The 23,042-nt window shown below is 40.6% G+C and overlaps 1 protein-coding gene across 2 annotated transcripts in view; it reads left to right on the plus strand.

Moving 5' to 3' along the window:
* Window positions 1-588: 588 nt before the first annotated feature.
* Window positions 589-23,042, plus strand: part of LOC124776214 (GPI inositol-deacylase) — a 180,503-nt gene continuing 158,049 nt past the window's right edge. Inside the window, exons 1-2 of one of the 2 annotated variants that reach the window (XM_047251065.1) lie at window positions 589-916; window positions 16,002-16,155. In XM_047251065.1, coding sequence (XP_047107021.1) covers window positions 779-916; window positions 16,002-16,155 — 292 coding nt within the window. In that variant the 5' untranslated portion in view covers window positions 589-778. Of the gene's footprint in view, window positions 917-4,522; window positions 4,553-16,001; window positions 16,156-23,042 lie in introns of those variants that run through there. The other variant, XM_047251066.1, reaches the window with a different exon arrangement.

The raw sequence follows: 23,042 nt of genomic DNA on the forward strand, positions 1-23,042 counted from the left end.
CTTCAGAAAATATAAATAAATCCTGCCAATGCGGCAATTTCTATCCGTGATAAAGTTTGTTGCACAATAGTTTTGTAAAATATTTTTAAAAGCTTATTTCTTTGACATGTCGCGTTTTATTGTAAAATGTAAATGTCAAGATTTCGTGCAATAATAAGCAAGAACTCATCGCAATTAACTGAAAATTTTACTTAAAACGCGGTAAATCGTATCGTCGATCTTGATTTGGGGTCTAGGGTCTTGTCAATTGGAGCCAATAAGCGTTTTAAAGATCCAGTAACTTACTCGGTGGAACTTGGCACTGTTGCTTAATGCTTTAGTTAGCTAATTTCTCTTTAACTTCCTTCCTTATTTCACTAACGAAGCTCTCCCGTTTTTGTTGAATTTATGAAGCGTTTGTCGATTTGAACTCGTAATGTTGCGAATTTTTGAATCTGCCGTATTTCATGATGATGAATGAACAGTAAATGCCAGCAACACATTCAATGAAACTGTTTCTCATTAAATAATTAAATAAATAAAAAACAAAAACACCAACTGCTTTTCGATGGAACAAAAAAGTTTTCACAGGCGACGATACGAACTTTATTTGGTTGCACTACAAGGCGCTGACGCGCAAGTGCCGGCATGCCGGGTGAAGATGTATATTTACAGCGATAAAATAAATGGAAATATAATTTGTGTTTATTACTGTACTGTTTGCTGTGAAAGAAAATGAACAGTGTCAAACAAGGAGAAGTTTTTGTAACGTGTCATCTCTATCTGCAGGAGATTAGTTATGGCTGCAGTGAACGCCTTCGTAATCTTATCCTTAGCCGTATTTATGATTTTCTGCATCGGCATTCGTAACTTTTTAGTAGATTTTGAAGAAAATGGCTGTGAAATGACATATATGTTCGAGTATCCTCAATATGTCGTAAGTACTAATTTAAATATATGGAAAAAATGCAAGGTTATGTTTACTCCGAGGTACACAATTATTTTATGTGCTACCGCCTTTCCGAAGAAGCAGCAAACTTAAGCTTGAGCAGCAGCAGTAGTCCGAACTCTAGGATTCGTAAAAAAAGCTACATCCTAAATTAAGATATAAAATTCTAGGCAAGCGAGTGGCGTTTTAGAAAGTTATCTGATGTAATTGTTTTATTACTCAACTTCTGTTTGATAAGCATCTACAGGTTTCGTCGTTGTTGCTTCTACCTCGGACACAATTTAAATTAAGATTTCTCGTTTCAGAGGTAGTTTTTCAGGACAACAGTTTATTGTCCACGCATACAGATTTTTGGTATCCTAGATTACTTTGCTTACAGGACAGAACAACACTTTAACACTGAAAACATTTTGTCCCAGTTGTTTCTCTTCATGGTTTTGATACACTGTTTTATTGCATTTTATGTACATGAATCTAGCTTTCCAGTCTTCATTTCTCAGACAGAAGCTTCTTCTTTGGTACCTTCAGTAGAATATACCTTCTTTGTTTCAGTTCCAATAGTTTGAATGGCCTCCTCCGTTTGGAATGTTTCTGCCTGCCTGGATGTTTTTTGTGACCACAGAATATATGCATCGAGAGCTGTGCTGTCCACCATTTCCATAAATATTTGATACAGCCAATGATTTGCTTTACATACATAGCTGTATTGTCTTGTCTTCCTATCACTGTATATACTCCTTTAGACTCATTATAGTGAGCAATTAATAGTACTGTTTTCATTTTATTCCGCAGAGTCGTCATGGTGTTGGTTCGAAAGCAGAAAAAGATACTTGTTTTTCTTTGGAACGTTTTTCTCTTGTGTTGCATTAGACCAAAACTCTTGTGGTATTTCTCTTTTATTTGCTCCAAGAGTTCCAATTAATGCTAAGTCGTGAACCAACACTATTTCAGATAGTGGTATGTGAGTAAAAAAGTATCTTCCGAACTGAAAATATGGTCTAGCCATATATGGCACAACACATTGCCCTTGATTTACTTCTCTCTGGTTGTCCTTCATGCATATATATAATTACATTTCGATTTTTAGCATTTGCAATACCCAAATTTTTATTCCTGGTTTCAATGTCATATATACTCAAAATGGCATCTGCCGTAGAAAGTTGCCAGTTTTAATCAACAGTGAGATAGTCGATAGGCTTATGTATGCATTCACAAACATATCAAAAACCTCTCTTATTACCTCAAGCTTGTCATTTATATTTGCAATTCTAATGTTGCAAGTTCTTATGTCATCAAACTTAAAAACAGTTGATAATTGATGAAAACTGGCACTTGACTTAACAGCCGTGAAACATGGATTTCAAGAAGATGGGTGGCTAGTCCATAGCTCGGAAACACCAGTGCAATTTCCATGTCTTTCCTGCCAGTAATATGGAAATAAATGCCAGCAACTGCTGATTCGTCTTGTGCTATTCTTTTGATTGTTCTTGGTGCAATTATTTGTGTAGGCCTATATGAAATACTTCTTGACTTTTTCATTAATCCACATACATGTACTGTCGAGCATGTTTTCAGGAAGAAAGAGTGCACATACATTTGTAATTGAATCTATAGTTTTACTGCCATGTATAAGTTCAGGCTTTTGGCGATCAATATTTTGAACTGGCCTCTTTGTTAACGGAAGAGTGTAGAATGTCATGTTAGACCACTTCTAGATTTGAACACAGTCTACCTAAAATAGTTGGATCTTCTTCCTTGGTGTCATTTTCTGCTAAATTTTCTTACACTGATAGATCTGTTATTTGATGCATTTCACTCATTTCTGTGACATCGTCAACTTCTTCAATAACTTCAACATTATTGTTTTCATCTTCATCATATCACAAATTGTACATGTTGCAGTCTTAGTTACAAAGATAATCTGGATTATCAGTATTTTTAATCCTTTAAAACTCCTTGCACACTGTAACCTTATGCTCAGAAATACAAGCTAAGACTGCCACAAATGAAAATAACAAGAGAGACCCATTATAAATTCATTGTTGCTATTCTTTCCCTATCTCAACAATGAAAATCATTGTACTATGTGACAATAATATTTCTGACAGTATAATTTTATTGGTTCTGCATGGAATAACAAGGCTATAAATGAAATTCCATTAGCTACAAATCTCATAGCAGACAGCCTGTGTGCTGTAATAGACCAATTTTGTATTCATGTTCTCTATATGCCTTATAATCAGCCATCTATAGGGAAATTATGGATTAATATGGATCCAAAGCAAAGTAAAATGTCTAAACAAAATGAGAAAGTTTGTCCTTGGCAACTCCTTCTACCCTGCTGAAGAATTTCTATTTCTGTAATGTTTAAAATGTGCTGGATAGTACTTACTAACTACAACATCTGTGTATCTTCTTTTTGAAAAAGAATTGGGAATGTTGAGAATGTATCCATTTGTACAAATTAATTTGTGATATGAGTGTAAAATGACTCATTCCACATAATTAAAATATGTCGTGGAAAATGATTCACGGAACATAAAACTAACTAGGCTAACTAATATTACATACAAGCTAACAAGAAATCCACTTGGACACCAAAAGGGTGGTTAGGGCTACATAATTCACGACCAACACAATACACCAATTTTCATAACTTTCAGATGGAAGTTGACTTCTTTGCTGATGGATAGATAGTAAGTGTAGTTGTCAATGTTAAGACAGTTGCTTCTGCCTGCTATTGTATAACTTTACTCTTCCACCTCCCTAAATGCTCACCTTCATGGTGAGATCACAGAACACAGTGAGTGAGTGAGTGAAATGAAAGGAATTAATGAATGAATGAAGTAGCACAAAACATATGTGGAGCAATATGGATAAAATAGGTTGAGAAGACCATATTATCTGAGGCTAAAATGAATGTGTAAAGTTACAGACTAGGTGAACAAAATGAAGTGATCGTACTTAAGATCAACAATGGAATATCTGAAAAAACCACGCATAGCTAGATTTGCATCCACGATATCATTAAAGCAAGAGCTATATTTTTTCCATTCATTTATAAGTCACTTAGATAGTTAAAACACAGCTTTACCTCGAAGTTTCAAAACTTTTTGCTTACTGTTTTGAATACAATATGTTGCATGTCTATCCAGAAATTTGACGTATTTCTACAGTTCCTAACACTTCTTCATTTATTTCACACATTTATTTCTAAACATTTAAATCTCGCTTTGAACATACTATTGGTAATTTTTGTACACATTTTCGGTAGACAGCTTTTTTGTGTTTCTTACAGATGCCCTTGGTCTTCTTTCTTTGCACACTCCAGTCTGATAGTCCTTTGCTTTTTTTATTATTATTATTTGTGTGCTCTCACAGCCTCTTCTTCATTTGATTGATGTTCTTGCTACTGTCCCACCCTCTGTTGTTTTCTGTTCCTAGGTTCATTTACCAGCTGATGAATGAATGCCACCCCCTTTTGTTTAACTGTAGAACAGCCAAGAATTTACTGCTGCCATGAGTATTGTAAAAGACATTCATCAGCCATTTCCTGTAAACAACCCTAGTTGAATATTTACAAATCATTTGATCAATGACATCCACAGCATGATACTACAAAAGGTAACAGTTTCTGGTTTCTTCTCTCCTTCATTTACTGTTGCTTCAGGCTGTAATGTTCTGAGAATAATGACATTATCCTTCTTCTTGTAGTGTTAAGGAACTGTCCCGGCAATTGCCGTAGTGATTTAGGAAAACTCAAATCAGGATGGCCTGAAAAGAGCAACTCCACAATCCCGAATATGTGATCAGTGTCTTAACAGCTGCACTGGCAACGATTGGTCCCTGTTGTACAGTGTTTGTTGGTTTACACACAATTTGTTCCAGGTAACTTGTGATAGCCTTGGAGACTCCTAGATTGTGAAGATGCTACTGTGCCCCTTGCACTGACTCTAGTCCTTTCGGAAAGCAGATTCTGTGCCTTTACACATTCAGCCATGCTCCTCAATCCTCCTGAGAAACTAAGGAGTCGGCAACCTCCCATGATGAGTGAGATGTTGAATTCAGGAGAATGACAATACATTACTGTTGTACATACTGAATCTTCACACATGATTTCCTTGCGAAAGCATTAAACTGTGATCATTTATGTGTTGTAGTTATCCAGTTTCATTACTGCCCATTATTACTCTGAGTGCTGTTAGAAATCTTATTGTGTAGTGTGCATTACTTATAAAGAATATTTTGACTGCCTTTTTAAACAGATGTATCTTTTTCATTTCCGTTGGCACTTTAATGTTCGATTTTGGTCTGTGATGCAAAATGCTGCTTGGGTGTTTTTTTTCCATGGTAAATGGAACTCCAAGCTGACTCTTGTTCGATGTATAGACCGATTAGTGAAATACTTGGTAATGTTTCCCCTGATATACACCACAGATGGGCAGATGTACTCATTTGGCATTCTAAGGATGTCCAACTTTTTAAAGTAGTCCTTTACAATGAGTGCAGCTGCTAGTTCTAGCTGCTATTCGTATGGCCTTTTTCTGTAGTGTAAAAACTTTATCTGTATTTTGTTCCCTTGATCCACAGAAAAGAATACCATAGCTAAGAATGTAGTGCACCCAGGCATAGTACATCGCCACAAGACTTAGGCTGTTACAGACAGACACTAAAGCCCTAAGAGTGTAACATACTTACGACATTCTTTTTGCCAGTACCTTTGTGTGTGCTCATTCCATTTTAGCTAATGATCTGTATTCATCCACTAAATCTTGACCGATGACCTCAGCAATTTGGTCCCTTAAGAATTCACACACAAAATCTTCAGGCTATAAGTTTTTCATCAATGCTTAATGTGACAGACGAGTTTTGTACCCTTTTTATAATTGTATATTGCAGCGTTACTCAACCTTTTCAGTATTCATGCCTGGCATGAGGCGAAATCAAAAGACTATCTAGTAAGGAATCATTCTCTGAATTTTGTGCAGGTTTTGGATGAAGAGTTCTCTGCTCTGAAAAAATAGCATTTCGTATGTTACCGTTTTCTAGGTCCAGCTTTTGCGAAACTGGATTTTCGGCATTGGCTGTTTTGAAGACAAAATATTGATCTCAGCTAAACAAAGAAAAAGAACTCGGAGTGCCTATTTATGATATTATTCGTAGAACTTGACTGTGATGTTGCTGTCATCTACAAAGAGAAATTTTTCAATGTCGGTAAACTTAACTATCCAAAACTATCGTCTGTGTTATTCCCAGGTTTGTTTTGCATAAAAACCTGCATCTTGCTTTGCTTGGAAGTAACTGCTTGTCATTTGCAATAATTTCACCAGGGCAGTAACAGTGGAGGCAGTTTTGTCCATACTTCCTCTGTATTTCAGAAATAAAGAGCAAACTTGTTGAAAGCATAAAAAATCTAATAAGTTCGTGGAATCTCTCTCTCTCCATTTTGTTCATGATAAAATTAGGCCTTTAGCACAAGAAGCCTCTCTGGAGAACAGATTCCAATCATGCCTTTAAATCCTCTAACAGTACGTTTCAAATGATTTTTTTTAATTTCATTCTGAGCATTTGATTCTGTGTGCTTTTTATAATATGTAATATTGATTCATTAAAAAGAAGCTGGAAGGCACTTGATGATGGAATCATCTGCTCAGTGACAGGCATATGCAGTTAGCACCCCTTTCTCCTTCCGGATGTTCCAAGCAGCTCTTGTAGGTGATGACATGTTAGCTACCTTCCATTCCATCCATCCCATCCCATCACATCTATAGCTCCCATCTTCACTGCTGTGCCAACCATCTCTTGACATTGTTGTGAAAAGGATTAGGATGAGAAGACATCTACTGAAGGTAACTCCTCAGTCTCATTATCTTTGTTATCAGTTATGTGTGGCATAAAATCACCATCTGAATCCAAAAGTAACTTCTTGATTCACTATCTGAATTCTCGAAAACATGCTAAATCTCTTCATTAGTAAGACCAAGCTCACATAACATAATTGAAAATGCCTGTTACACACACACACACACACACACACACACACACACACACACACACTCACACAAAAGTAACTTTGTCTACCATAAGGCGACTAACAACAGAAACATAAAAAAATATGATTGAAAAGTTAAGTTACAACGTCCAGCATAGGGACGTTTCCTGCAAGACATATAACATATTTGAGGTACCAGTTTCTGAGTAGAGAAAAATACAATGCAAGTACCTTTGTACTTAGGAAAACAGCAATATTCTACAAAGAAATTAATTCAGGGGACAGTTGACTGCTCCCATTGCTGTGTGTACTTCATGAAATTGTGAAAATTGCGCAAATTGCTATACATTATAGTCAAAAATAGTAGAAATGAGAAAAAGTAACAAAATTTGATGGAAATATGTTAAAACTGAATTCATTGTTTTTACTTTGAATTTCTGCACATCAGAGTAATTTATGGGTTAACAGAACATAGCTGACAAGCATAACCCATCTTAGGAAGGATCATCACTGCCACCTGTAGGATTTCGCATTACATGACTTGAGGCAGAAGCAGGTTGTTGCAAGCATGAAAATGACTTAGGAAATATTACATTACCCTATCCAGAAATACAAGCTTAAAACTATTTATCTGTCAACTGTTTGAAAAAGACAAAAATTTCTCTGAGCTTCCCAATGGAAATATATCTTAATATACATATAAAACAGGATGTATGTACATACTAGGTATGCCCAGCATCTCCTCCTAAACCGTCTGATTGATTTCAACCAAATATGGTACGCATGCTGCTTGCTATATGAGAATCGGAACTGTGTAGGTTAGAACATACTAGCTCCCATAGGAGTGGAGACAAAAGGGTTTTGTGCACCTGACATGTAAGCTGCCCTGCACAACAGGCATGTTGTGTGGGTACCACCAGCATGTCTTTCAGGGGCTGCACATGCAGATTGAAATGGCTGAGCAGAGGGGGGGGGGGGGGAGGGCAGTTAGTGTGAGGGGGGGAGGATGAGGTGCAGGGAGAAGGGCAGAGGAAGGTATTGGCAGGGAGAGGTTTTAGGATGAGAGATGGGCAGAGGGAGAGTAAGGACAAAGAGATGGACTGAAAGAGGATGAGGAATGTTGTGTGGGTAGTATCAGCATGCCTTCTAAACGCTAAGTATGCAGATGAGCATGGATAAGCATAAGGGTGGACAAGAAGAGGGTTAAAGAGAGTGGTGAGGGTAATATGGTTAGAAAGAGGGGCATAGGAGATGGACAAGGAGAGGGAGAGGAGGAGATGATGACACTGGAAGAGAAAGGAAGTAGGGAAGAGGAGATGGACAGACAGATGTGTGAGAATAGATGAATACAGAAAGGGAGGAGGAGAAGATTAGTAGTGAGGGGGAGGAGGAAAAGATGAACAGTGAGACAGAGAAGGATGAATGGACAAAGAAAGAGGGTGAAGGCAGTAGAGGGGTAGGGGTAGAAGATAGACATAGAGAGAGAGCATGGAGAGACAGGTTGGGAGGGATGGTCAGAGAGAAGGGCATGAGGAAGTGGTCAAAGAGAGGGGGAGGGAGGAGTTTGACAGGGAGAGACAGACAGAGTCTGGGAGGAGGAGGAGACGGCTAGAAGCACTTAGTTCCCATAGAAACAGAGGTAAGGGCAAACACGTGTTACTTCAGTACATGCTACAGGCTACGCTGAATGACAGGCATGTTTTGTAAGTAGTATCGGACTGTTTTTGGAGGGACTACACATGCTGATGGGCACAGATGGGGGAAGGTTGATATGGATAGAGGAAAGGAGGACAGAGAGAGGGGGCAGGAGGGGACGGGTGGGGAGAAGGAAGCTGGAGGCATTGAAAGGAAGAAATGGGGATGGGGTGATAGACGGGGAAAGGGAGGGAGGGAGGAGGAAGGGAGAGACAGAGAGAGGGGGAGAATGTTGTGGACAGAGAGAGAGGGGGGGGGGGGGGAAAGAGGAGTGAATGGACAGAGAGAGGATTGGGGTACAGGCAGAGAGGAGGTGATGGACATAGAGAGGGGTTGTGAGCATATGGACAGAAAAGGGAGTGGTGAGGATATGGTCAGAGAGAGGGCCCAAAGGAGAAGGGGAGATGAAGAGAGAGAGAGAGAGAGAGTGAGAGAGAGGGGGGGGGGGATGGGGCAAAGGAGGAAATGGACAGGTAGAGTTGGGAAGGTGGGATGATGAGGTGGACAGAGAGGGGGGGACATAGCAGTGGACACAGGGTTGAGGAGGAGACATGTCGAACATTTGTGGAAGCAAAGCCATGGGGGAAAGACTAGTGTGTGTGTGCACCTTGAGTGCTTGCGCACATGTGCCAAATTTGGCACAGACATAGCATGCCTCAAGAGTATCAGTGACGTGAGGTTTATAATCTTCTGGCTCCGATAGCAACAGAGATGTGGGCAAAAACATGTTGTTCCGACCCCTAGCATATAGGTTGCCCTGCACAGCAGGCATGTTGTGTGGGAACAATATCGGCGTACCTTACTGACCTGTTTGCAGTGCAACATACATGTTAAGGGTAAGAAATGGTTTTCCATCTTCTGAAGTGACAGCTGCCCTGCATAACAGGTATGTTGAATTGAATGTTAGCGACTTAGGAGACAATCTGAGTAGCCGTCTTAGATTGTTTGCAGATGATGCTGTCATTTACCGTCTTGTAAATTCATCAGATGATCAAAACAACTTGCAAAATGATTTAGATAAGATATCAGTATTGTGCGAAAAGTGGCAGTTGACCTTGAATAAGGAAAAGTGTGAAGTTATTCACGTGAGTACTAAAAGAAAGCAGCCAAATTTTGATTAAGCGACAAGTCACACAAATCTGAAGGCTGTAAATTCAACTAAATACTTAGGGATTACAATTACAAATAACCTAAATTGGAATGATCACATAGATAATATTGTGGGTAGAGCAAACCAAAGACTGTGATTCATTGGCAGAACACTTAGAAGGTGCAACAGGTCTACTAAAACGACTGCTTACACCACGCTTGTCCGCCCTATTCTGGAGTATTGCTGTGTGGTATGGGAGCCGCATCAGGCGGGACTGACGGATGCCATCAAAGAAGAGCAGCTCGTTTTGTATTACCGTAAAATAGGGGAGATAATGTCACAGACATGATACGTGAATTGGAGTGGCAATCATTAAAACAAAGGCGTTTTTCGTTGTGACGGGATCTTCTCATGAAATTTCAATCACCAGTTTTCTCCTCCGATTGCGAAAACATTCAGTTGGCACCCACTTAAATAGAGAGAAATTATCATCACAATAAAATAAGAGAAATCAGGGCTGGTACAGAAAAATTTAAGTGCTCGTTTTTCCCGCGTGCCATTCGAGAGTGGAACGGTGAAGATACAGCTTGAAGGTGGTTCATTGAACCCTCTGCCAGGCACTTTATCGTGAATAGCAGAGTAATCACGTAGATGTAGATGTGGATGAAGTAACCTGCCTTATCGATGTTCATTGCAGAATTGCCTTTAAGTCAGTGGAAAAAAGTGGCAGTCAGGCCCCTGATCTGTAGGCTGCCCAGCATGACAGTCACATTGTGGCAATAGTATGTGTAAGAGATGGACAGAGAGAAGGGAGGAGGATATGCAGAGACAGAGAGGTTATGGAGGAGGAGATGTATAGGTAGAGGTGGGAGGATGAGATGGACAGAGAGATGGAGGAGGAAGAAGTAAACATGGAGAAGGGGAAGGGAGGAGGAGATTTATGCAATATATGTGTCAAATATTGACATGAGCATAGCCACAGAGAAAAGACTAATATACATTAGCCTTTTCTCCATTTCAACATTATTTATATATGAAATCCCTTAATCAATTTCAGCTAAATTCGGCACTCCAAGAGCATACTTCAGGAGTATCAGTACCATGGGGATGACAACATCCTACCTCTCATAGAAGCAGAGATAGTGCCAAAAACATGTATTTTCCCACCCCCACCCATGCAGGCTGCCCTGCATGAAAGGCATGTTGTGTTGGAACAGCCTCAGCTTGCCATACCAACCTGCTTTGCAGGGCAGCCTACACGAGAAGGCCAAGAAACCATTTTTCAGATCCCAGCCTGTAGGCTGCCCTGCATTTTAACAGGTGTGTTATGTTGTAGAAGTATCTGCCAGCTTTTTTAACCTGCTTTGCATGGCAGCCTATACATCTGGGGCAATAAAGATTTTGAAGTCCCCTAGGGAAGGAGGAGGCACGAGCTGATGGACAGAGAGGGGGAAAGGAGGAAACAACAGAGAGAAGGATGGGAGGATATGGACAGAAGTAGAGGCAAGAAGGCATATTGCACGAGTCGTATTTTTGTGTGTGTGTGTGTGTGTGTGTGTGTGTGTGTGTGTGTGTGAAAAGCATAGAGGGGTAGTGGACAAATGGAAAATGTAGAGGGGGAGTGGGCAGATGGAAAGGAAGAGGGGGAAGGAAATGGTCCAGAGAGAAGGGGAAAGAGGAGATGTGTAATATATATGTGCTGAAAGCATGTGTGATTGAAGATGCAGGGAAAGTGGCAGTATCTGTATGTGTGGGAGGGGGGGGGGGGGGGGGAGTGACATGCATGTGAATGTGTAAAGTGGCATGTATGTCTGGAATCTTCTGCCAAACTCCTGGATCAATTTCAAGCAAATTTCGCACACCATCTGTAAACCTCACAAGTATCAGCACTGTAGTGTTTGTAATCTGATTGCTCCAGTAGGAGTGGAGATACAGGCTGAAACTTTTTTTTTTTTTCTGCTGTAGAGGCTACCCTGCACTACAGGTGTGTTATGTGGGAATAGTTTCAGCCTGCCTTATCAATGTGTTAACCAGTGTAGCCTACATGTTAGAGGCAAGGAAGAATTTTCCAGTCCCCAACACAGCTGGTGTGGGAAGTTGAGGTGAATAGAGAATGGGATGGACAGAGAGAGGAAGGAGGATACGGGGGAGAAGGATACGGGGGGTGGGGGGGGTGGAATGGGAGAGGGAAGCAAGAGGGGATGGTCAGGGATATGGGAAGGTGGATATGGACAGAGGGAGGGGGTGGAACGATATGGTCAGAGAGGGAGGAGGATGAGGTGGAGAGAGAAATGGGAAAGAAAGAGGGAAAGGAAGGGATATGTGCAATGGAGAAGAAAGAGATGGACATAGAGAGGGGGTGGAGGGGCAAAAATGCAATGTACAGGGTGTCCCACTAAAACCTCCCTGATTTCAAAGACCCAGGAGAGAAAAACCACAGCAGGTACGACACTGTAAAATGCACCACATTGTAGGGCATCTCAAAGAATTTATATTCCCACATCAGAAGTGGAAAGTATCGTCGCCAGAGTGCAGCATGTTTGCACGAAGTGAAAATGGTGACTCCACAGCAGTGCGCACAAGCAGTAGTGTGGTTTGCAGAAACAAAATCAGTGATTACTGTGCAAAAAAATTATCGTCGTGTCTATGAATGTGATCCACTTGATGTGAAAACAATTAAGGAATGGTATAGGTAGTTTCTGACAACAGGAAGTGTTCTGAAACGTTCTGGCAGTGCACGTTATGGAGTTTCAGAAGAGATAGTGGAGGACATTAAGTCAATTCGTCAAGCATCTAGGCAACGTGATATACCTTGATCAACATTGCATTGTGTAGTTCATCAGCATCTTCGTATGTGTGCAAATTGTGCAACGTCTGACACTGAACAACAAACCACACGGGCAACAATTGTTGTCATTGAACATGTTCGTGATAGCCCTAAACTAAATGTCTGGTTTGGACTAATGCACGACAGGGATGGATGGTGATAGTGTGGGGGAGTAGTTGATGGGAGAGGCAGGTGGAAAGTGTAGAGGGATATTTGGTAGGTGGAAAAGGAAGATGGTGAGGAGGGGATGGAAAGAGGGAGAGGTGGAGGAGATGAATAAAAATTTTGGGGAGAAGGTTATGGACGGATACAGATGGGAGGGTGAGGTGGACAGAGAGCTGGGAGAGGGGGAGGGAGAAAGAAATGGACACATTGGGGGGGGGGGGGGTGTACAATATATGTGCTGAATGCATGTGCGATTTTAGCGCCCGAAAACTTCAAACCACACACACACACACACACACACACACACACACACACACACACTCTGCATGTGCGAGCGATGCCATGGGGAACAGTTAGTATCAGCGCCTAGGGTTTATAACTTTCTAGATCCAATAGAAGCAGAGATACAGCAGTCACTCTGTTGGTGGTTTTTTCACTAGATGTGCAGCCTACACATTAGTGGTGAGAAACAAATTAGCAGCCCCTTACATGTAATCTGCCCTGCACATCAGTCATGTTGTGTTGGAGTAGGGTCGGCCTGCTTCACTGACCTGTTGAGGAGGGCTATATTTGTGGAGAGGCATGGATGAGAGATGGATATAAGGGTTGAACAGAGGGAAGGGGGTACGGTGGATAGGAAGAAAGGGGGCAGGAGGGGACAGACAGAGGTGAGGGGTGAGGAGAAAAGAAGAGAGACAGAGAGTGGGGAGGAGAAGGTGGACAGATAGAGATTGGAAAATAAGGTAACAGGGAGGAGATAGGAGGAAGGGGTGGGACACAGAGGGTAGGGAGGAGAAATTGTGATATGTGTGCTGAATGTGTACACACTGAAGCCATGGGGGAGGCCAAGTATATGGATGAGGCGTCTCAGATTCCAAAAATCTTCTTATTGATTTTTTATGGTTTTTCCACAAACCACAAAAAATGTTTCTACAGGTTGAATCAAACAACGCAAAGTCCAGGTTGGAATAACAATGTAAGGAAAAATAGATTGCCACTTATCGTAAAGATGATACTTTGAATTGCAGGTAGGTGCAACGAAAAGAGACTTACTCTTTGGCCAAAGACTTTGTCAGTAAAGGAAACCCACACACATTCGTTTACACAAGCAAGCTGATTAAGGCTTTGGGTGAAAGCTAGTGTGTTTCCGTTGTGACTATCTTCTACTCAAGAGTGTGTCTTCCTTACATTGATGTTTCTGCAGGTTGCTCAGAAAAAATCTGAAAAGCTGGTAAGGGTGTTGCAGGGTAGGTTGTGGTGAGAAATAATTGTTAAGAATAAAATTCAATACATTTGCAAGTTAATTAGCTTCGAAGTTATCCATTCAGGTTGTTGCACTCACACATTCAAGCTGTCTGTGTTATACTATTAGTGTCAGTTGTTATAGCATAGGGGACAGTGCATGAGACTGCTTAGTCGTTGGCTTAGGTTTGATCCTTATTACCATCCCATGTCCAATTTTTGTATCACTCTTTTGTTCAGTTTTAGGAAACCAAATGTAGAACGTGTTTGGTAACACCATATCCGGCAGGCCACTTGAATTTGTGCATGCAACAGCATGACTGTCTCACTGCAATGTTATTTACCTCGGAAACAGCGCAATTTATCATATTTTTTCTTAACATTTATTTCTCAGAACAACCTGCCCTGCAACGCCATCACAAGTTCTTCAGACTATTTCTGACCACCCTGTTTAAGGCTTTCTTAAATAATATGCTAAAATCTATGGGTCAAAAAATAGCTAATAACACAAAAAATAAGACTGCAAAGTTTGATATCTCAAACTTTATGCATTATGACAAAATGAGGCATAGTATTCTGGATAAGATTTTATGTGAATCTATACACTCAAGAAGGTAGGTTTTGTTGCAGCTCGGTGATTGGAGGGTATTTTGCAACAAATACTAACAAACCTTCTGTGTTAGAGACAGCTTATTTAATTATTATCAAAGGTTTCTTAATGTGGTTATAATTTATCTTATTGAATATTGTTAATCTCCAAATCACAAATAAAATAACAAGCCTTAACTGTGGATAAGAATAATCAGGAAATAACAACACGAAATTAACGTATGAGTTAAACATAATGATCAGAGTAATTATATTAAAAGAATGAAGGACTTGATGCCTTTGTTCTTTATATCCTCAATTCATCTTCTAGTTCATGAATGTCATCCTCACTTTCAGAGGCTCCAAAGTGGTATAGTTCCTTTTACACGTTATGTCTTTATAATATGACATGTTTTCATTGTCTGCCCATTGAGCACCCTAATGTTTAGATAACAGTTGGTTTACAACCTGCAACTTTTCTGGTTTGACAGATGCTCCACATAGCAACTCATCAGGGGGTCCACCAAAGAATCCTTTTCCAGTTTGGATAATTGGTCGATACACTGAAATGTCAGACATGTATGATATTTCTCTTCTTACTACAAAAGATGACTTGCTTTTTTTTATGTAGAAGTGTTTGCACTTGGAGAGTTTGCAGTGCCAAAGTGGTGGATGTTTCAATGTTGCATTAGCTAGCAATTTCCAGTCTCTTACTTTACACACATCACTTCCTAACTTTTTGATGGTGCCTTCATTTGAAGAAGCAGAAGATGATGATGATGATGATGATGATTTCATGATCCCGCAGAAGAAAGAAGTGGCCAATAACTGGGTAGATTATTCACACTTCTTTGACATTAGGTGGAGTTTCATTGCACAGCCAAATGCAAAGCATTCCAGTTAGTGCAGAATTTTCATCTTGTCATGGACAACCATTGCAGAATAATGCAATGTAATTGGTGATATCGCAAACTGAAAAGTTGTCAGGTAGTTAATCAAGGACCTCCTGAAAAGTAATGTCTCTTAATTTTTTATATGAAAACTCTTAAAGCTGTTTTTAAACAAAACAAACATTTTACCATTTTACATCTATATCTTCATGTCTACATATTTGCAGCCCTCTGCTGTTAGAGACTTGTGAATTGTAGCATGCAACAGAGCAGTGTGTAATGTAACTATGTCAGGGTGTGTGGGAAACAGTGTGCTGTAACTGAGTTTTGAATTAGAAGATTTCATTCATAAATGGAGAACCCTGTGCTTTCAGGGCAGCCTGCAAGTCAGAAACAAGAAACATTTTTCATTAGAATGGTAAAGTTTTCATCATTCTTAGAATTATGGTCAATATAAATGTCTCATTCAGTATATTTCGCCTTAATAACAGTGTAATTCACATGACACTATATTCTGTGCACATATGTAGCATCAGTGTGACTTGAATATGGAGTAAATCAAGTCACAATATTTGCTTTTGCAGAAAATCTCTCTCCCACAAAATGTAACAAAAAAGTACAGCCGCTATGGACTGTATGCTTATGGAGAAGGCCAGTTTACTGAGAAATTGAGACATATGATATTTAATGGCGTACCAGTACTCTTCATTCCAGGAAATAGTGGTTCCCACAAACAAGGCAAGTATTCACTTACCTTAATTATATTCTTATTGGAGAGCTGCTGTATCTCATCGATTAACACACAGAGGTTTATGTAATGAATAGAGAGTATAAACAAAAGAAACAACCATGGAAATGAACTGTGTTAACAACAGTAAATTAATAGAAAACTTTTGCAAACAAAATGGAACATGTGACAAAAAGTTATGCACTCGTGATAGCAGATGTACCATAATATGAAATAAATAATATTCGACCTCACATTGAAATTTTGTGTGAACAATAATAATGTGAAAAGGAATTTCTGTCTCTTGTGAAGGGGTATTAGCAGAAAGATGCCCATGCTATAATGTCGTTAGCATGCCACATGCTTGACTATATTCTTATCTATGCAACCAGAGGATTAACCAAATGTAGTCATAACAAAAACATTCAGAACACGACAATAATGAGTTTATTTGTGCACAAACACCGTGTTACAAACCAAATGTAGGTTGGGGAAGGTTTGTATATTGTGGAATTCGTGGGCCTGGGAAGTGGTTGAAATTGCAGCTCTCTCTTTCACTCCTACATGATTTAAATATATTTTTTGATGCAGAATATATTGTAATATTCTGATTCTATTAAGTTCTGTTTAGGGTCAGCTTCCAATTCTTGTATCAGATGCTGATTGTCTTAAAGCTTCCTTTCACAGTGCCTCCCGTTAACCCATTTCCAGATGGTTTATATCCGTGCTGAAGCTGTAACACCTGTCCTATCCACCCATATATCCTTTTCCAGTCATGTAACAAGTACTAGATAGTTACAATTAAAGTACAGCTATTCACAGAGGTTCAGTGTGGGCTGTAATTATTGTATGACAGTGAAACTTGGTAAACATGCTAAATTATTAACGTGGAATCGATTATACTGATAATGTTAGTGAACAGTATGGCTATCGAGAATAGAGACCGTGCACTGTTAGTGAAACTGTTTTCTGTGGACTACAGGAATTACAGTGCTGCACGGAGAGAGTACCGCCAACTGAAAGGTCCGAGGAGAGGCTTGATTGTGATAATGAAACTGGGATGCTTTTAAACCATGTGCTCTGCATGAAGAGCCATTGCACTTGGCGTACATGACTGTGTGGTATGGATTCAAAATCACTGTTATTCTCAGTCCATTCGTCTTCTTTTAAGAGAATATAGCCAGATGCCCTGTCAGTTGTACTATAACATCTGCACATTACAAGGGTCTCCTTGTACAGCATGTGATTCCTGGTTTGGAAAAGTCCAGCCATGTGGAAATCAGTGTTTTCAGGCAAGACAGAGGCAACACATCTCCCTCACCCAGTGAAAGATCTGGTTAATGCAACTTTTCACAAACTTGTTATCTCCAGAGGTTTTCCAGATGCATGGCCTGCAAGACCACTTAATCTGAATCCATGTGACTTTTGGCTCTGGGGATATCTAAAAGAATGCATTTACTGGGGACGTGTTTGGTCTCTACTTTACCTAAAGGCCAGTATGCGGGACCATGTTGCTCAAATTCCACTGGAATTGTTGCGAGCAACTGTTGATCCTGTTGTTTTATGGAGGCAGCATCTTGGTGATGTCTCTGGTGTAGATGTTGAATAAACTGTATAAGTGGCGGTTAATAATAAAATCAACATTATGCCTTTCTCACTTGTTTGACCTTTTCTGTCCACATCCTGTTCCTTGGACATTACATATGGGAACATTCCTATACCTCTTTCTTGTGTTCACTGTGCCATATTTGCACCTGGTGGCCAAAACTGGAAGTAATTTGTTTTCTAGTGTAAATTGGTTCTGCATTAATGCATTATAATATCTAACAAGTTTCATTGCCATATGATAATTACAGCCCACACTGGGCCTCTGTGAGTAGCTGCACTGTATTTATAACCATCCTGTACACCCTACCTCATTAGAGGTAGGCCTATCTTTGAAAGAAGTCATGTCAAATACAGACTCTGCTGAAACTTCTGCACTGCCTCTTATGTGGACACCACTGGCTGCCATATGTCTGCGCATTTCAGTGTCTGCTTCACAATGTATACCACCTGGATCTCTCCTACTGCTTCCTAATTATCTTAATGATATGCATAAGAATTGTTCCTCCAATACATTTTTCAATCTTGCAGCTATCCTTGCCTCAATCTCCTCTAGCCTCTTATCACATATCCATCTCCAACCCCTGGCTACTTCTTCACCCCATTAATCTACACCCACACTACTCTCTCCCCAGTCTCCCTTTTTCTCTGTTCTCTCCCACCTCTGCCACCCCCCCCCCCCCCCCCCACACACACACACACACACACACACACTGAAACATGACCCTCCATTTCAACATGTGCCACATACAATTTCATCATCTGCATGCAGCAGGATGGGCTCTCAGGTCTCATATTCTTCACCTGTTCCCAAGCTGGCTTCCTCCTAGCTGTCACTGTCCTTTCCTAATGCCTCCACCACTCCCTTCACCTTCCTTCCTCTCACCTACTCCACCTTACATGACCCTTCACTCCAGTCAGTCTGCAGTGCAGAACAATGTAACAATACACTTGTATATATTTTTTTCATGAGTCCTTAACCTCCTAGAAAGAATATTGTTCGAAAGCTTAGCAGTAAATTCAACCTTGTTTACATGCTTCAGTTACGTGGAGAGTGCTTACTTTAACTCTGTTCATTACTTTACTTTACACATACTTATCATTGTTCCTTGGTTTCACAGAAATTTCAAAGCTGAATTCTTCAGAAACTTGATAACCCTTAAAAACTTTTTATGTCACCACCTTATCAACCTAAGCACAAAATGCATCTGAGTTAACATCACAGAAAGTACTACCATAAGTAGCTTTCAGCTTTTACTTCAGGTTTTAATACTGATTTTCACTGGAACTGTAATCATTTTTACTTGTTGCTCTGTAAATTTGTGAATACTCCAGCTAACTGAGAAAGTGTGTAATAGTTAAAAAACTGAATCATCCTACATCATATCAAGAAGTCGCAAATGTTATACGTACAATGCGCAAACAAGTGAAATAAACATTTATGATATTTACCTTCCTATATAATAAATAGACATACTGCAGAGATCACAACAATCTCAGCTCTAACAATGAATAAAGTACAAAATAATCATAGAAGTTGGAAAGCTGCTAAGTGAGAACCAACAATCACATACGTATTTGAGACTGAATAGTGTGAAAGGTGTTGCACAGTGCACTGAGGTGGTGTTGAGTGGCAGTAAGGCACAAAGAAAATGACTGCTAGATATTATTCATCAGACATAGCCAGCCAAACACACACTTTACTCAAGCACACCTCACAAACAAATGGCCAGAGTTGTGCCAAGGCACTTGAGCATGACAGCAACTGCATAAGGGGTGAGCAGTGATTTTTGCTTGGGTGGGTAGTTGGGGCATAGAAGACTTTCGGAGCAGGGAGGAAAAGCATGGTAAGGGTGGGGGAAGATGCAAGTCTTGCATGTGGGTGCATGCAGGGATGTAGTGTAGACAGAGTAATGGGCTGCTAGGTGCAGCATTGAGTGGCTATGCTGTGCAGGAGGGAGGGGGCAGAAAAATTGGAAAAGGGGAAAGGGCTATGCAGGTGCACCGGTGAGATAGAAAGCATGTGTAGAGCTGGATTGGGAGTAGGCAAGTGGAATACAGGGATTAACAATGGTTGAGACCATGAGGAGTTAGAGGAATAAAGAATATGATGCAGGGAGAATTCTCAGCTGTGCTGTTCAGAAAATTTTGTGTTGGTGAGAAGAATCCAAATTGCACAGGCTGTGAAGCATTGCATGTCTGCCATTCAGTGCCACCTCTATGTGGTGATTAAGAATGTATTCTTTTCATGTTGCTGTATTCCATCTTGGATTTTCCACTGTTCAGCATATTTGAAATTCAGAGAGCTGAGTTTCTCCCAACATATGCAATGTTCTACATCTACATCTACATTGATACTCCGCAAGCCACCCAACGGTGTGTGGCGGAGGGCACTTTAAGTGCCACTGTCATTACCTCCCTTTCCTGTTCCAGTCGCGTATGGTTCGCGGGAAGAACGACTGTCTGAAAGCCTCCGTGCGCGCTCTAATCTCTCTAATTTTACATTCGTGATCTCCTCGGGAAGTATAAGTAGGGGGAAGCAATATATTCGATACCTCATCCAGAAACGCACCCTCTCGAAACCTGGCGAGCAAGCTACACCGCGATGCAGAGCGCCTCTCTTGCAGAGTCTGCCACTTGAGTTTATTAAACATCTCCGTAACGCTATCACGGTTACCAAATAACCCAGTGACGAAACGCGCCGCTCTTCTTTGGATCTTCTCTATCTCCTCCGTCAACCCGACCTGGTACGGATCCCACACTGATGAGCAACACTCAAGTATAGGTCGAACGAGTGTTTTGTAAGCCACCTCCTTTGTTGATGGACTACATTTTCTAAGCACTCTCCCAATGAATCTCAACCTGGTACCCGCCTTACCAACAATTAGTTTTATATGATCATTCCACTTCAAATCGTTCCGTACGCATACTCCCAGATATTTTACAGAAGTAACTGCTACCAGTGTTTGTTCCGCTATCATATAATCATACAATAAAGGATCCTTCTTTCTATGTATTCGCAATATATTACATTTGTCTATGTTAAGGGTCAGTTGCCACTCCCTGCACCAAGTGCCTATCCGCTGCAGATCTTCCTGTATTTCGCTACAATTTTCTAATGCAGCAACTTCTCTGTATACTACAGCATCATCCGCGAAAAGCCGCATGGAACTTCCGACACTATCTACTAAGTCATTTATATATATTGTGAAAAGCAATGGTCCCATAACACTCCCCTGTGGCACGCCAGAGGTTACTTTAACGTCTGTAGACGTCTCTCCATTGATAACAACATGCTGTGTTCTGTTTGCTAAAAACTCTTCAATCCAGCCACACAGCTGGTCTGATATTCCGTAGGCTCTTACTTTGTTTATTAGGCGACAGTGCGGAACTGTATCGAACGCCTTCCGGAAGTCAAGAAAAATAGCATCTACCTGGGAGCCTGTATCTAATATTTTCTGGGTCTCATGAACAAATAAGGCGAGTTGGGTCTCACACGATCGCTGTTTTCGGAATCCATGTTGATTCCTACATAGTAGATTCTGGGTTTCCAGAAATGACATGATACGCGAGCAAAAAACATGTTCTAAAATTCTACAAGAGATCGACGTAAGAGATATAGGTCTATAGTTTTGCGCATCTGCTCGACGACCCTTCTTGAAGACTGGGACTATCTGTGCTCTTTTCCAATCATTTGGAACCCTCCGTTCCTCTAGAGACTTGCGGTACACGGCTGTTAGAAGGGGGGCAAGTTCTTTCGCGTACTCTGTGTAGAATCGAATTGGTATCCCGTCAGGTCCAGTGGACTTTCCTCTATTGAGTGATTCCAGTTGCTTTTCTATTCCTTGGACACTTATTTCGATGTCAGCCATTTTTTCGTTTGTGCGAGGATTTAGAGAAGGAACTGCAGTGCGGTCTTCCTCTGTGAAACAGCTTTGGAAAAAGGTGTTTAGTATTTCAGCTTTACGCGTGTCATCCTCTGTTTCAATGCCATCATCATCCTGTAGTGTCTGGATATGCTGTTTCGAGCCACTTACTGATTTAACGTAAGACCAGAACTTCCTAGGATTTTCTGCCAAGTCGGTACATAGAATTTTACTTTCGAATTCAATGAACGCTTCACGCATAGCCCTCCTTACGCTAACTTTGACATCGTTTAGCTTCAGTTTGTCTGAGAGGTTTTGGCTGCGTTTAAACTTGGAGTGGAGCTCTCTTTGCTTTCGCAGTAGTTTCCTAACTTTGTTGTTGTACCACGGTGGGTTTTTCCCGTCCCTCACAGTTTTACTCGGCACGTACCTGTCTAAAACGCATTTTACGATTGCCTTGAACTTTTTCCATAAACACTCAACATTGTCAGTGTCGGAACAGAAATTTTCGTTTTGATCTGTTAGGTAGTCTGAAATCTGCCTTCTATTACTCTTGCTAAACAGATAAACCTTCCTCCCTTTTTTTATATTCCTATTAACTTCCATATTCAGGGATGCTGCAACGGCCTTATGATCACTGATTCCCTGTTCTGTACATACAGATTCGAAAAGTTCGGGTCTGTTTGTTATCAGTAGGTCCAAGACGTTATCTCCACGAGTCGGTTCTCTGTTTAATTGCTCGAGGTAATTTTCGGATAGTGCACTCAGTATAAGGTCACTCGATGCTCTGTCCCTACCACCCGTCCTAAACATCTGAGTGTCCCAGTCTATATCTGGTAAATTGAAATCTCCACCTAAGACTATAACATGCTGAGAAAATTTATGTGAAATGTATTCCAAATTTTCTCTCAGTTGTTCTGCCACTAATGCTGCTGAGTCGGGAGGTCGGTAAAAGGAGCCAATTATTAACCTAGTTCGGTTGTTTAGTGTAACCTCCACCCATAATAATTCACAGGAACTATCCACTTCTACTTCACTACAGGATAAACTACTACTAACTGCGATGAACACTCCACCACCGGTTGCATGCAATCTATCCTTTCTAAACACCGTGTGTACCTTTGTAAAAATTTCGGCAGAATTTATCTCTGGCTTAAGCCAGCTTTCTGTACCTATAACGATTTCAGCTTCGGTGCTTTCTATCAGCGCTTGAAGTTCCGGTACTTTACCAACGCAGCTTCGACAGTTGACAATTACAATACCGATTGCTGCTTGGTCCCCGCATGTCCTGACTTTGCCCCGCACCCGTTGAGGCTGTTGCCCTTTCTGTACTTGCCCAAGGCCATCTAACCGTGTCGCATCACCAACAACTGCCAATATTTCTACAGGCACACACCCTGTCATTTTCAAGGCAAAACTTCAGCAAA

This window comes from Schistocerca piceifrons, chromosome 2 (assembly GCF_021461385.2).
Source record: "Schistocerca piceifrons isolate TAMUIC-IGC-003096 chromosome 2, iqSchPice1.1, whole genome shotgun sequence".
Classification (NCBI taxonomy): Eukaryota; Metazoa; Arthropoda; class Insecta; order Orthoptera; family Acrididae; genus Schistocerca; species Schistocerca piceifrons.